Source organism: Melanotaenia boesemani, chromosome 8, assembly GCF_017639745.1.
Source record: "Melanotaenia boesemani isolate fMelBoe1 chromosome 8, fMelBoe1.pri, whole genome shotgun sequence".
In the NCBI taxonomy this organism is placed as follows: domain Eukaryota; kingdom Metazoa; phylum Chordata; class Actinopteri; order Atheriniformes; family Melanotaeniidae; genus Melanotaenia; species Melanotaenia boesemani.
In genome coordinates, this window is record NC_055689.1 from 9,932,827 (window position 1) to 9,948,775 (window position 15,949).

At 40.2% G+C, this 15,949-nt stretch overlaps 1 protein-coding gene across 1 annotated transcript; it reads left to right on the forward strand.

Moving 5' to 3' along the window:
- On the forward strand, window positions 1-15,385 carry xirp1 (xin actin binding repeat containing 1). The gene is made up of 8 exons (XM_041991522.1): window positions 1-405; window positions 523-577; window positions 659-964; window positions 2,519-2,597; window positions 6,002-6,147; window positions 6,361-6,402; window positions 8,205-12,728; window positions 12,789-15,385. Exons 1-8 carry the CDS (start codon window positions 281-283, stop codon window positions 15,129-15,131), a joined length of 7,620 nt encoding a protein of 2,539 aa, XP_041847456.1. The 5' UTR covers window positions 1-280; the 3' UTR covers window positions 15,132-15,385.
- Window positions 15,386-15,949: the final 564 nt, after the last annotated feature.

The following is a 15,949-nucleotide window of genomic DNA, read 5'->3' on the forward strand; positions in this document are numbered from 1 at the left end:
AGCATCCTGAGAAATACATCTGGGTTTGTCGTAAACTAGCTGAAGTTTCTAAACATTAACAGAGTCATATGACACACTGTTATATTATAACCCAAAGGAAGTTTAACCTGTTTTCAGGATTGAGCTTGTTTTTTTTTTTTTGTTTTTTATTTTTTTTTATTTGCTGCTTTGATAATTTCTGCCATGTGTGCATTATTTAGAGTGATATGTTTGTTATCATGGGATATTTATGAGTACAATCTTTCTTTCTTCCTGTAGCTGATAAAAAAAAAGGGCTGCAATGGAGCCATTTGGCCTGAGAAGGACTCAGTCTCTGAAGAGTCTTTCTGGGGCTCAGGAAAGGTCATGGATTATGCCAGCTTTCACAAGCTGGAACAGAAAGTCTGTCTCTCAGCTGGTGCAGCAGTAAGTTTTTTATTTCTCTTATACACACATCTACAGCTAGAGTTTCTCACCGTAGCTCAGACGATCAAAGTTTGCAGGGCCATGCTGACAGATCTGTCAATAATTATGCTCTGACAGTTACCAAAGCTTTGCTGACCTGACGAGTTCTGAGAAAACAAAGAAAAAACTTGAGGTAATTCACCATTTAATGGACTAATGTAATGGGATTGAATGTTAAAACCGAGATGCACATAAAACCAGTTACTGTCTTTAGGCCTCAGAAAGCTGTGTGGATGGTTCCCCGAGGAGGCTGGATAGCAGGGAGAGCGTGACCCTCTGGGGATCAGGAAGAGGCTCCAATCTATCCAGGAGCCGCTCCATGGAGGTTCTCCCTCAGAAGGAGACTGCTAACACCAGATCTCTGTGTGCCCTGTTTGAATCAAAGGCCAACCTGCAGCAGAGCTTTAACAGCAGCCCTCAGCTGAACTCCATGTCTGCAGGTGGTAGTAAAACAAGGAGAGACTACCATCTACAGGACTGGAGAGGTCATAGCATGCCCCTGAAGGACTCACCAAAGCAGGTGAGTTGCAGAACCTTCAGCGTGTCAAACTGAGACAAATTACTTGTTTATAGTGTAACATCATATATGCATTATTTGAGCCCTTATTCTCTGCCGTTCTACTGCAGATACTTTGTACTGGTGCTGGTTCGGATTCACCACATGTCAAATATAAGAAAAGACACACAATCTCCTTTCCTGAAGTTTTAATGGAATAATTAGAATATTCTTTTCATACTTAGCAGTACTGTGCAATAGTCTTAATTCTTGAGACTCTTGCCTTTATATATGATTAGGAAAACAGAAAATATGTGTAGTAATTTATTAAAACATTGACAAACATAAATAGAAATAACATACATATGGCAGAATTAGAGTTTCTGGGCTTCTTGAAGGACTTTCCAAGGTAATTCTTTGGATTTTGGCTGCCTTTTGTAGTATTCTTTGTCCCATACAGCTTCAATAATATTGAATTCTGGGCTCTGAGGAGGATTCATCACTCCATGAGACCTGTTTCCACTGATTACTGATTTTCAGTCCAGTTCTTTTAGCATATCTCAGTCTTTTATCCCTCATTTCCCCTCCTTAAGAATGTCTTCTTGACAGCCACCCTTCCATGGAGACCATTTGTGATGAGGCTTCAGTGAACAGTAGATGGATCGGATCAAAGTTCGGGTACATCTTTTAGGGCCGGTGTCAAGTCTTTTGCAGGATTCACATTTTTTAAAACCATCACATTCAGATATAGTCCATCTGCTGTACAAAAGATATTTTCACCTCTTCTTTTGCTTTCCACTTGTTTAGTTTCCTTAATGTTACAAGACTGTGCACCATGCTGACATATGTCATATTTTTAGCAATTTTTTGGTAATAATTGTTTGGCTGCAAAAGTACTATTTCATGCCAAATTGTGTTAACTATAATTTTCTATGCAACTAAAGAAAATAAAGAAATTGTGTCTGCTATTAGCAATGTGCTCAAAACTTATTTGCTAAATGGTCTGTTCTGTGTTGATACAACACTGGTTCATCGTTAGGTTGAGAGATGTCTTTATGCTTGAACATAGCTCAGTGTTAGGAGGCTTAACAAACAAAAACACATCCTTCTGAAAATGGACTGAAATGAAAAGGAATTAAAAAGCAGTCAATGCCCGAATATAAACTTTCAGGCTTCAGAGAGCCAGAGAACTACTGCTCAAGACCCTTTTAAAAGATTACAAGACAATCTGGCTGCTTAGAAGAAAAATATAAAGAAATGAGAGGCTGGTTCAACCCTTTTGCACAGTATTTTTAGAGTCAGGTGTGAGCCTATGTTGTAAAAAAATGTAAAATGTGCCTTCTACAAAACATGAAAGCTCATGAATTCATACAGACAAGAGATTTTAGTTTCCTTATTCAACTCATCAAGAAGCTAACTAAACTGATTTATCAAATATTTATCAAACTATTTTATCAGCTTCTTCTTAGTTCAACTCTTGGCAATCTCACTTCATCAGTGGAGACGGGATGACGTATCTAATGTTACTAAAAGGAACAAAAACTTTGTCTTGTAAGACACTTTCTTGTTGATCCACAGAGAACAAACCAGGGAGCTGGAGGAAAGGTCACGAATGGCTTCCCGGGAAGTTACGACAGAGAATCCAGACACACACATGGTGAGCAGTGGGATTTAATGTTACGTTTATACTCACTGACTTCTAAGACAGCAGATGGGAATGGTACTTAAGTTAACTTAAAGCTTTGATTTATGGGCATATTTTGGTGGCACAGTGTGTAGCCAGCTGTTCTTACAAGTCATGTTCATGTCAAACGTCAGTGTTCAAACTTCTAAATATCCAACATATCAAATAAATCTCTCTGAATGTTCCATAGAGAAAACATGTCAGGATCAAGTTCTTTAATATTTAAAGTGTCATCATACAAATCCTGAAAACATCTGATGAGCAGCAACCCAAGCGATGTTTTGTGAGTAAGGAAAAAAGCTAAATAAAGATGAGGATGTAGCAGTGTTAATGCATAACTATGTGTTCAGCACACATGCTCAAGATAGGAGTGAGGCTGTCACTGATGGCTCTGTCCATGACGCAGACCTTGGCCTTCTTAGAGTCCTGGAACTGATATTGCTGCTGCGCACGGACGGTTTTACTCTGTGATGTTTGTGGCATGAGTCAGAGAAAGATTTTGCCGTGGGATGGCATCCCATTGCTCAACCAGGAGATGTTGAAGGTCAACCAGCGTGGCTGTGCTGGTCACATGCAGCATGCCCAAGCTGATCCCACAAGTGTTCAGTTGGGTTGAGGTCTGGACTCACACCAGGCCAATCCATTGTCTCCTCTCCCAAATTCTGGAGGTATTCTGTGGAGTGTTGTCATCTTAGAGGATGGAGTTAGGTCCCAGATTCAGAATGATATGGGATCACCACTGATTCCAGAATCTAATTCCAACATGTCTGTCCATCAGTTAGGTACTAATCAGATGCCATTCATGCATCTGTGACAGGGAAACACCTATTAACACTTGAATCTCAGAACATGAGGACATACCAATAGGAGAATATTACAGGGAATTTTGGCACACTTTTGGGGTACAAACCACATGTTTAGGTGTGTTGCTCATTCCAGAGAAACATTATCCTTACAAGTTATACCTCATTGTAAAGGTGACTCATCAGGTTTTCCAATTATGTATAATACAACATCAGCTGCTATTATTTAAGGACAGAAATAATCAGCTAAACTCAGATTTCCTTTCTTTTTGTGAGTGTTTTATTTAGGCAATCTCCAAATTACACACATCTATGAGTGTAGAGTTTGTGTTTGTGTGTGTGCATGTGTGTAATGAATCCTTTCTAGACTGTACCAGATTGCCTAAATAAAACCTTCTATGTGTACCTCAGCTTTTTTTATTGCCCAGCGACCACTCACCACTGACACACATGCTATTGGTCCCACCCTGCGCCAGTTATAGTGGGTGACAATGTAGCTATGGGAAAGGGAGGTGGTGGGGTGTCCCAGTCTTTTGGTGACCAACAGGGGTGATTGACTCAGACCTCTAGCAGCAGCCAGCCCACCATCCCAAAATAGCCAAAGTCCTCCTGTGGGACAGCGGGCCCAGATAAAAATCAGCTGTCATCAAGGCCACAGGACTAGAAAGAGTTCAGTCACAGCGAGCACAGAGAAGAGCCAGGCTGTGGTACACATCACAGGAGACCAGATAGTCTGTAATTCAACACAGAGGATACACGGGAAAGCAACAGGCTGAACAACGCTGGATGGTATTTGAGTGAGTACACAGTATACATTAAATTTATTCAAATAAGGGAAAAAACAGGAACGTGTGGATAATGTAACACCATAATGACTTTAAAAGCTACTTCTCTGAATATGTTTTTAAGTCAGATGTGATTTATGTTTGCCTTATTTCAGTTAAACAGTTTCTTAATATTGGGTTTAACATCATGCCAGACAATACTAAAATGCTGAGAATAAATGGATGTGTAATAGATGGTTGTTTGCATGTATGGATGCTTTACTTCTGTCTTGTTGAGTAATATCAGAGCTATAAAAGTCACAACATGCTGAAAAAATGTTTAGTACCTTATCTTTAGAAATGTATTGAATGGAAGGTCAAAGATTATCATTAATCAGCTTGGTCAATGTCTTTCTCTCAGTCAGCTCTGGGGGGGCTGAGGTCCTCCAGTATGAGCTGTCTTTTAGTATTCTGGTTTTCATTACAGTCTGTGAATGTGGCTACAATGGTCAACAGCTGATGGGGTGAAGGTGGCGAAGAACAAACACCAACTGCATTTCACCACTATTTGCACCGCTGCCATCAGCCGAAAACGCCCGCCCATTACTGCGCCGCTAATAGCTCCTCTGCATTCCTGGAGAATTAACCCAGATCAAAGAGATGTCAGCAGGAGTTACACTGAAAGTAATCAGACTGCTGAAAGTCAGTGAGGCTTAATAACTTTTTGAGTTTGATTGGACAAGAACTTGGTTTTACAAATCAGTATTTCAGCAGATATACGTGTGCATGAGCACGCATGTGATGATGACGGACCTTTCAGTTTAGTGGGTGAGGACTTCAGCAGAGCACGCATGGCGCTGGGATGCTTCATTCTGTCTGTTCACCGATCTATGAAAATGCTATAAGTCCAGACTCGTGAGAGGCGCCAGCTCGCTGGTCCATCCTTTTGTCCTGAAAGGGCTTAGTGTGCGACGGGGGAGGTGTTTCAATCTGGTCATTAGTTACAGATGAATGGTCTGGACAACACATCGGATTGTTGACTTCCAAACTTACTGTAGTGTTCACAGTACTGTTGTTTTTTTTTTTTTTTAGGGGGGGTTTTAACATCATATCATATCTTGATTTATCAGCTTTAAGCCTTGATATTTGTTTTTATTTTTCCTTTAGCTAAACAAACAAACAAACATATTGTTACAGGTTATAACAGTTTCAGGATAAAAAATGTGGATTTTTACGGGGTCAGACAGTTGCATTTCCCTGGTCAGGTGTTGATGGTTTGATGGCTGAGAGCTCATGCAAACAATCTGTGTCACTCCAGCTGAGCTAGCAGTTGCTGTTTTCTTTTCCGCCTGGGCGTCATGGTCGGTCCATGGCATGCAGTTTGGTGAGGGTCCCAAACAGCATGCAAGTTGTGTGGGCTTATTTATCTTGTCGGCTACCGGGATCAGAGCATTCAGAATCTCACTTGTTGGTCTTTTTGTAGAATGAAGCATAGTTTCATGTCCCTGTGCAAATATAGACGGTCCCAAGAGTTAACAGGGAGGTACAAAGGTGATAAGATATATTCCGTCTTCACTATACACAGACACTTTGACCATAACTAAAAATACACACACTTATCATTAAACCTGTTGCTGACACTAAACAATCTGTAAGAATTATTTTAGAACACAATGATATCCCACTTTTATAAGTCTGTCATCAGATAAAAATTAAAAAAAGGTTGCCATTCCCTAGACGCTAATGCAGTTTTAATGAACATATTTAATAAAAGTACATTTTAACTGGTTTTTCTCTTGTTTTTATGCAGACGATAAATATAGTCCATCACTGAACAAGGGGGGCACCCTGACAACCAGACCCAGGATATCTACTTCCTGCTCAGTGAAAGATAGATCAGCTCTCTATCTGTCAAGAGCGGCAACGATCAACTCCACTGGAGGCTCACAACAGCCAGTGAGTTCCTGACATGCTTCTCATTCCTCCCACAAACAAAAGTCCAGGGCTTCAACAGGGAATAACCAGGCTGCTCTGTCACAATGAGACCTAGTCAACATTTTAGGACTAATCTATTGTTCGCTGTAAATGTGTGAAACACAGATGTGTTGAAAAACTCACACTAGCTGTCACCACACTAACTTAGAAAATCCTTTTTCTGTTGTTGGACAGGAATTCATTGGTACTCCAGGAACAAGAACTAAAATCCCTAAGGTACCATACAGTTCATGTAACATCCGTATGCTGTGTGCTGTGCTTTTCAGTGTTTGCTTGCATGACTTATTAATAACAGATTCAAATACAAACACCATACAATTACACACACATACACACACACACACACACACACACACACACACACACACACACACATATATATATATATATATATATATATATATATATATATATATATATATATATATATATATATATATAATATATATATAATCTTATAATCTTATTATTTTTATTTTTATATTGGTTATAAAATTTTTTATTGATGTATTTTATTTTAGTTTTTGAAATTTATTTCTGGGGATTACTTAAGAATTTTTAATTTTGTTTAATTTAATTTAATTTCATTAAATTATATACAACAGTCTTGTTGTAACAAACAATACAGCTATTTGTCTATTCATGAGGTATTTAGGCTTCTTATTTCTACACAGACATAGAACACTATTGCCAGAAAAAGTGAGGTACAGTGCCATCAACAGGACAGAAGTTGTGTTTTTCAGAAGACTGAAGATTTAAAACACCAAGAGCTGATGACTCTGGGCTTTGTGAGCTGAAACCCTAAATTAAAAATCTGAATAAGCTTTGCTAGACATTGCTTTTTCAAACTTTGTTTCCTCTGTCGCTAAATCACGGTGGCTGAGAAGTGCAAAATACATTTAGATTTCAAATGACACATTAACAAATTTGAAAACAAAACTACATTTATAAAACCAAATTTCTCTTGAAAACAAATTTATATTACATAAAACACATGGACAAATTTGAAAACATATTTTTAGGAAACAAATTTGCTAAATAGTAATGTGTTTTATGAAATATAAAACTCATTACTATTTACACTATAAATATAAATTTGTTTATAAACTTTTTAAATGTAATATTGTTTTTTAATTTGTTAATGTGTTTTTTTTAATCATGTAAATATGTAAGCACTTCTTAGCCTCTGTAATAAATGTCCTGATAATTTAACTAAAAAAACAAAACAAAATCTAACCAAGTAGTTTAATTTCTAATCCTTAGCAAGACCAACTATTGCTTGAAATCAACCAGGAAAAGATAAAAGTGTTTTAGTGAAGGATTGTTGTATTACTGAATGAACTAAACCCAGAGTTGAGAAAACATTTATCATATTTGGATGTTAAACTTTTCTCTTCAAATGAAAGGCGAAACTTTTTCAAGTACCAAGAAAACAAGTCCAATTCCCCTTAGTCAAACTCTTAAGATTTCAGGGGCAGTCGTTTAAGCCTTGTTTTCACCTATGGGTACGGGTTGGGTCGGTTAGGGTGCAGATGTGGTTTATAAACTGTAATCTCTATGCGTTCCTACAGCTAACCGTAACCTTACCCGAGAGGTGGAGTATCAACCGGATAGTTAGGTGCCTCAGTTACATAATAGCATGACGCCACCACAGTGCAATGCCTTCCTTAAAGTATAACCAAAACAACCGGCACCCGTTGGTGAAAGTACATCCCCACTGGTTGTGCTTAAGGATATTAACTGATATATTTGGCCATTTTAAACTGATAACTTATTTTAAAAAAGGTTCCCTACCAAGTACAGAAAAACTATCGCTTCCATACTAACAGCTGTGAAGTGTTTTGCTAACTTTGGTGTGACAGAGGATGGTTTGCTGTGAAAAACAACGTACAAGCACAGAAGAAGGTAAATATATTTTCTCTTACTGCATGCATGCCACTCTCAACATGACAGATGCTGTTTTTTTAATGACCAGATCCTTATACTGTTACTCCTATCTGTGTTTTCTTTCTTCCAAGATGGCTGACACAGCCAGCAAAATCACAGTTTCACGGCCACCCCATGATGAGGATGACCTGCCTCTCCCCCCACCCCCCCCTGTTCCACCAAGACCCCTTGACTACGAAGGCCCTATGACATGTAGCAGCCTACCTGTGCCTCCACCAAAAGAGACCTTCTCGCTGTTTTACCAGCAGCAGCAGAAGAGTGAGCTAAAGAGGCTCTTTAGACACATCCACCCTGACCTGCGCGCAACTCTCGATGATGCTGTGGATGAAGAGATAATAAAAGCAGTGCAGTCAGAGAGTGGTCAGGCAGATGCAGCTTATCAGGGTGAAGTACAGTCCATGAAGTGGATCTTTGAGAACTGGACTCTGGACAACATTGGGGAGCCCCATGAAACCAAAAAGCTGCTGGATAATGATGATTTAAAGGGTGGAGATGTCAGAAGCACCTCCTCAATGTTTGAGCATATTGACAGCACCCAACACTTGCCTGCTATGAGACAAACGTCTGTCAGGGGGGATGTGAGAACATCAACATGGTTGTTTGAGACACAACCACTAGATTCACTCAATAAATCCAAAGGAGAAGATGGTGAACTTGTTGAAGCGGTTCTGAAGGAACCCGTCCAGTCTGGAGATGTAAAAGGGACTCGGCTGCTTTTTGAGTCCAAACCACTGAGTGACTTGGGACGCTGCATTTCCACTGAAAACCACAGCTTCCTGAAACTGAAATCTGAGCTTCAGGAGCAAAAAGGAAATGTCCAGAAGACTGTAAAACTGTTCCAGACAGAACCTTGCTGTGCCATCAAAGACAAGAGCGGCAACATCCATGAGATTAAATCTGTCTGCAGAGAGGAAATCAACAGTTGCCAAATCAACACTGCCCGATGGCTTTTTGAAACCCAGCCTTTGGATCTGATTAATAAGGGAGGTTATGGAGTGAAAATTATTCGAGGAATATCCCTAGAGGAGGGGCACGGAGGGGCTGTTGACCGAAAGAGGTGGATGTTTGAAACTCAGCCATTAGACATGATACAAGAAGTTGTGGGGGACCAGTTTGAAGAGCAGGTGGCTGACTACACTGGAGAGGCTGATGTAGTCAACAAAAGGAAGCTCTTTGAGATGCAACCATTGGCAGCTCTGAAAGGAGGCGCTGCAGAAAGGTCTCTGGAGAAAGAAGCAATAATAGGAGGAGATGTCAAAACTTCTCTGTGGCTGTTTGAAACTCAGCCCATGGAGTCTCTTAATGATAGCTATGAAATTGGGCACCTGAAGAAAATTACCCTTTCAGCTGAAGAACAAGGAGCAGTAAAAGGCAAAAAACAAATATTTGAGAGCTGCAATGATGAAAAGAACACCTCAATTAAAGAACAAGAGATCGAAAGAGGGGATGTGAAGGGATTCAAACTACTTTTTGAAACTATTCCTTTGAGTGAAATTGCTCATTCTGAGAAGGAGATTGCTGAGAAGAAAGATATAATTGAATGTGGAGATGTAAAAGGTAACAAGGCAATGTTTGAGACAACTCCTCTATATGCAATAAAAGACAGCTCTGGAAGTCTCCACGAGGTCACCACAGTCAGCCGAGAGGAAGTCATCAAAGGGAAGGTCAAAAACTATAAGTGGATGTTTGAGACCAAGCCTTTAGATCAGCTGGCAGAGAGAAAAGGAAGTGTTGAGATAATCAAAGGAATCACCAGACAGGAGGACACCTCAGGTGATGTCAAGATGGCAAAGTGGCTTTTTGAAACGCAGACAATAGACGGGATTCATTGCAAGTTCAATCAAACAGAGCAAACTTTGTCTCTGGAGGAAGTTCCTCCGAAAGGTGATGTCAAGACTTGTAAATGGTTGTTTGAGACACAACCGATGGATATTTTGTATAACAAGTCGGAAAAACTGCAAGAGAAAGACTTCATTGACAACACCAATGTCAAATCCATTACTTGGTTTTTTGAGTCACAGCCTCTCAGCAGCATCAAAGAGAGTGAGCCATACAATTTGAAGCTATGCAACACCATACAGGATTCTGTTAAATCAGAGGTTGCAGTCCAAACCGTCAAACATCTTTTTGAAACAGAAACCTTGGACAGGATACAAAAGGGTTCAGATGCCGAACATGATCTTAGATGCATCAGCCAGGTCAACTTCCAGTCAGGAGATGTCTCACGAGTCAAAGAGCTTTTTGAGTCTCAGTCCCTTGATGAAATCGGATTAGAAATTGTGACATCTGAGGGGCAGAACCAAGATGAGCAAATTGAGAAAGGCTCAGTGCATAAATTTACATGGATGTTTGAGAACTGCCCTATGAACCAGATCAACAAGGATCTTAATGATGAAGGCATGCAGAGAGTTGGAGTTATTGAGAGAGGTGACATACAGAACAAGAAGTTTATATTTGAAACCTCCTCACTGGATAAAATCCAAGAGGAACCCTTAGAGCAGAGGTCAGTCTGTGTGGACGAACCTGTGAGCAATGTTGACGTGAAGTCAAGCACCATGATGTTTGAGTCTCTGCCTCTGTATGCTATCAGAGACAAAGAGGGCCAATTTCATGAGGTGACCACCTTAAAAAAAGAAGAAGTCATGAGTGGCGATGTAAAAGGAGCGAGATGGATGTTTGAGACAAAACCGCTCGATGCTATCAAGGCAGAGAATGACGTTTATGTGATCCGAGCTGTCACCCAAGAAGATGTAAAGAAAGGGGATGTCAAATCAGCCACATGGAAGTTCGAGACACAACCTCTGGACTCTTTTACCAGCCAAGACAAATCCTCTATGATGGTTTCTGAAGACTGTGGAAGCAGCAATGTGCAGCTAAATAAGAAGATCTTTGAATCTGATCAGTCATGCAAAAATTTTGTAAGAATGGTTAGTGTCACTGACGTTCAGCATGGGGATGTCAGAACCTCCACCTGGCTCTTTGAGAATCAAACTATCGACAGTCTGAGAGGGGAACCTCAGGAGCAAAGCCCTTTAAAAACAGTCCACAGAGAAGACAGCCAGAAGGGAGATGTGAAACGCTGCACCTGGCTGTTTGAATCACAGCCTTTGGACAGGATCAAAGAGCCTGAAGAGACCTCAGTGCAAAGTATTGAGGAGATACCTAAAGCAGATGTGAAGTGCACTACGTGGCTCTTTGAGACCACTCCACTGGACAAAATCACTGCCAACAGTGTGGCTGACACCCTCTCATACTTGTACGAAATGAATTTTGTGCAGTCAAGTGGCATTATAATAGAATCAAATGAGAGCAGGAATGTTATCATGGCTAAATATTCGCTTGAAAGCAGACAAGGTGTGCAGGTCCAAAAAGAGGACATTGTCAAGGGCAACATCAGGAACATCATGCTGCAACTCCTGCTAAAACCAACACTCAAACCACAAGTTACTCTTCTGAGAGAGGCTGAAAAGGGTAAAGTTAACACCACCATGGTAGAGCTTCCAGTCTTCGAGTCAACCACCACAATCAGCATCAAGAGCGACCAAAGAATACAAAGCATTGCTCAAATGATTGATGACATGCTTGTTCACAATAAGAATTTGAAAACAGGAATCCTAATGCAAGAAACTGGAGAGGGACAAGCAGAAATGTCAGTTTATTCGCTTATAAGTGATTGTGAAATCAAAACTGAGAGTCTTGTTACAGAGAGAGGAGATGTAAAGTCCACAATTGGAAATCTCTTGGCCACTGCAAATAGTCAGAGAACTGCAGCATTGTGTCGAGTGGACGAAAATGAGAAGGGAAATGTAAATTTGTACAAAAGTTGCATTGAGAAAGGAGATCTGCAGTACTTGAAAAGCCTCCATTTTGAGGCGTCTGAATGCGAAGCTGATCCCAGCCTCATGGACAAGGAACAGATCGAGATAGTTCAGGGAGGTGTGGAGGAAGCGAAGAGAAGCCTCTGCCAGCAAAAGGAGCAGGTTGAGAGAACCATTTGTGATATTTTGCCAGGGGATGTAAAGAACACCAAAAAACTTTTTTCATCAGAGTGTTCTGTGAGTGTCGATAGCTGTTTAGCAAAAGAAGAAATAATCCCCGGAGACATCTCATCTGCAAAGCAACAACTTGCTTTGAAGCAATCCATCACTGTGGACAAAGAGGAAATTATAGCTGGGGACATCAAGGCAACAATGGAGTCATTAGAGCGTGCAAAGCAGCAGAGCATGTGTGTGGAACGGGAGATCATCAAACCTGGAACAATCTATGACATGGACCTGTCAACCCAAGCTCTTGAAGTAGAAGGAAACCAAGCTCAGAAAGAGGTAATCATATCAGGAGATGTGAAAGCTGCCAAGAAGTCTCTTGAAATGGCCAAGCAGCAGAGCATGCATGTGGAGAGGGAAGTCGTACTTCCTGGGAAAATATACAACTTGAGCATGTCAGCGCAAGAGGAAAGCTCTTCTACAGTGACACAGTCGACATGTTCGTCCTCCTCCAGATGCCAGCAAATCAGGACTTATCCACAGGTCAGTGATGCAGTGAAGGATCAGGGAAGCCATGTTTCCTTTGAGGCTTGTCAACAAAATGCAGTTCTAGTCAGTAATTGTGCCCAGGGAGCACTGCCACCTTGTGTAGCTTGTGATTTTAATGGTCAGACAACTGAAGATGAGGCAGAAGGAGTTATTAGAGGAGATGTGAAGGCAGCCATTAGATCTCTGCAGAGTGCAGCAGCAGAACAGAAAATCAAAGGTTTAGAAAATATTGTTAGAGGAAATGTTCAATCGGCTCTGGAATCTCTTGAAAAGTCTAGTGTAAATGTATCTAAAGGAGACTATAAAGCTGCAATGATATATAGGAATTCAGGCAGAGCTTGTTCAGGGAGGAGCAAGACTGTTCACAATCAGTGTGTTGTGGTGTCTGTGCCTCCATCTGACACAAAATTATCTCCTTCGATTGCAGTAACCTATGAAGGACAGCCAACCATCACAACACAAAGTTCAACCCCCAACCCTGTAGCAAATGGAAACGCTAAATCATCGAGCTCTGACAGAGTTACTCCACCTCCAGTCCCTGAAAAGAATGCGAAACCAAAGGAAAAGAAGCCAGCTTTACCACCAAAGCCACAGTGGATGAAATCAGTGGTTGTGGAAGGACCAAATAAATCAACTACTATTCCCAACACTGCCTGCCCTGCTAAAGACAACATAAATAATGCAGCAGTTTCTCCAAAACAGAGCCAACAGTTTCCCACACACTCAGTACATAAACAACAGGAAACGGCAACACAAGGAAAAATGACTCAAGACAGCTTAAATGAAACCTATTCCAACCTGACGAACGAACATCTTCAGATGGACTCAAAGTTGCAGGAAAATAAGAAAACAAAAGAAGCATCACATGCAGAGAGGAAATCAGACTGCCATCTAATAATGTCAAACAACAACAAAGTAGATATAGAAAGAAATGTGATTCAGAAAATAAATGCAGCTGAGGAGATACAGATATGCATGAAGAACTACGAAGAAGGAAAACATGAGAGAAACGTGACTTTGCAGGCTGCTTTTCAGAGCGTTGGAAGAACAGATCAAGAGGTTTTAGACAGAGGAACTTTGTTGTCGAAGAAAGTGAAAGTAATTCATGATAATACTAATGACATTAGACAAACTGATAAAACCACTCCTGAACAATACAAATGTCATAATCCTCCAAAGATCCAATGCAAAACTGAAATGCAAACATCTGAGTATAACCGTTCAGTCAAGGAAAGCCATCTGCAGCAAAACAGCCTCAGCCAACAGAAAGACCTTGAGGATAAAGTTGTTCTAAGAGAGAAAAAAGGAAGGGAGACAGAAGATGAACGACGACAACGGCTGTCTGTCCACAAGGAGGAGATCATGAAGGAAAACGTGAATGCAGCCATGGAAATTTTTGAAAATTTAAGAAAACGAGAGGAACTCAAAGGAATCCTGTCTCAAGTGGAGGAAATAGAAGGAGAGGCCATCAGCACAGATGCTAGCTCCTCTACAACATTATATGTCAACGTCCCTGCTTGGATGGTTAAACCAAGTAGAAATGCTAAGCGAAGTAAAATGGAGGAAAAGAAAGTTGAAGTAGAAACCCAGGATGATGATCTCGAAAGCATCTCCTCAGTTGAGATGGCATTTGAAGATCTGGAGAAGGCAAGTAAGGAAATAATGAAGCTGAAGGAACAGACGTTACAAAAACTTCTTGACATTGAAGAAACCATTAAAAAGGCTTTGTACTCTGTGTCCAATCTTAAATCTGAGGCTGACATCGCAGGTTTGTCAGGACTGTTTGATGAATCTTTGAAATCTGAGCAAAGTCTTCAACCTCCCAATAACCTTAGAAAGATAAGCATTGTGTCAAGAAAGACAAAATCCAGTAACAACAAAGAGACAACAGATTTAGATTCAAGCGCTTCCAAAAACGAAGTGCCCAAAAAGGTACTCAGTAAGCCACTTATTAGACAGTCTTCTCAGTCTTCCCCATCATTCATCTCTATTCACTCTGCGAGAAAGCCTACTGAACATCCAAAGCCAACCATGTCAACATTCAAACCGAAGACAGCAGATACTTCTCATGGTCGCCATGATACAAATCATGATCTGGATTCTGCTGCTCCTGAAACCTCAACAAATGGTCTCTGTCCACAACGCAACATCAGTGTGCTGGAGGTAAAAACAGTTCCAGAGCAATCAGCAGGAATTATTGGCACCAAGACAGTCAGTGAGACATATGAGGAGAGCGACGGCTTTGGCAACGTGTTTGTTTCTTCTATGAAATCAACATTCGTCACTAATCACTCTGACAGTAAAACATCTGCCCTGTTTGAAGTAGTTAGTCCAACCAGATACGAAGTCATAACATCCCCTCTACTGAGAAGATCCGGGCGTCCCTCTCAAGAAAAAGTGCTTAGCAATGCCAAGGAAGAAGGGACGGTTTTTGTGACATTTGCCCAACCAAAGGACAAGCACTGAAAAGAGCCGCTCATCAGTGTACTAACAATATTTTAACTTTAGTAAGATATGTATTACATATATGTATTTATCCCATTATGTTTTTATGAAAGGGTTCTGTTACTCATAAAGTGATGAAAATGTTAACCTTAAAAATACTTGTCTTATAGATTTTATACTGTAACCACCTGATAGTGTTAAGTTCTTGTGTTAAAGCTAAACATATAGATCATACTGTTGTCTGTTGTGTAAATTGTGAAATAAATGACAGTTTAGAAGATGCTTTGTCATTTTTAAGCTCCACGCTTGCCCTTTATTAACCCAACATTAGCATCAACAGTCAATTTGGAAACACAAAAATGTATATTCTCAATAAGTCTCATATTATTTGAAAATACACTCAGCATTTCTTATTTTCTAGATTATTCTGACAATAACTGTACAGCTTAACATTTTAGGAAACATGAAGACAGTACTAAAGAAGACAGCACTAAAACATAGCTAATGCGGCTGCTAGTTAGCTTAGCCCAGAGAAAAAATATGAACAGCTTTAAAGGGTTTGATCAGTCTTGCAAAACACATGCTAGCTTTGAATGGATAAGCTATTGTTTCAGGTATGGGGGTATTTTTCTATCTTTAATCAAGAGCACAATTGTTTGCTTTGAGAGCAAGATTTCTGGTTTTCATGCTCAAATATCATCTTGCTCTCTCTCAAAACTCTGCTCTCACACTCAGAAAGTCCCTCTTGCTTTCAAATATATTGTTTTCTACCTTTCAAAACTCTGAGCTATGGTTGAAAATATTACCCATTTTTAAACACTGTGCAAAAGACAGAACAA

What these genes read in the sequence shown, in the direction of transcription:
- xirp1 (XM_041991522.1), top strand. Translation starts at nt 281, where the DNA reads ATGGAGCCATTTGGCCTGAGAAGGACTCAGTCTCTGAAGAGTCTTTCT. An exon ending in GTCTCTCAGCTGGTGCAGCA is followed by an intron (nt 406 to 522) that starts GTAAGTTTTTTA and finishes ATGCTCTGACAG; the next exon opens with TTACCAAAGCTTTGCTGACC. An exon ending in AGAATCCAGACACACACATG is followed by an intron (nt 2,598 to 6,001) that starts GTGAGCAGTGGG and finishes GTTTTTATGCAG; the next exon opens with ACGATAAATATAGTCCATCA.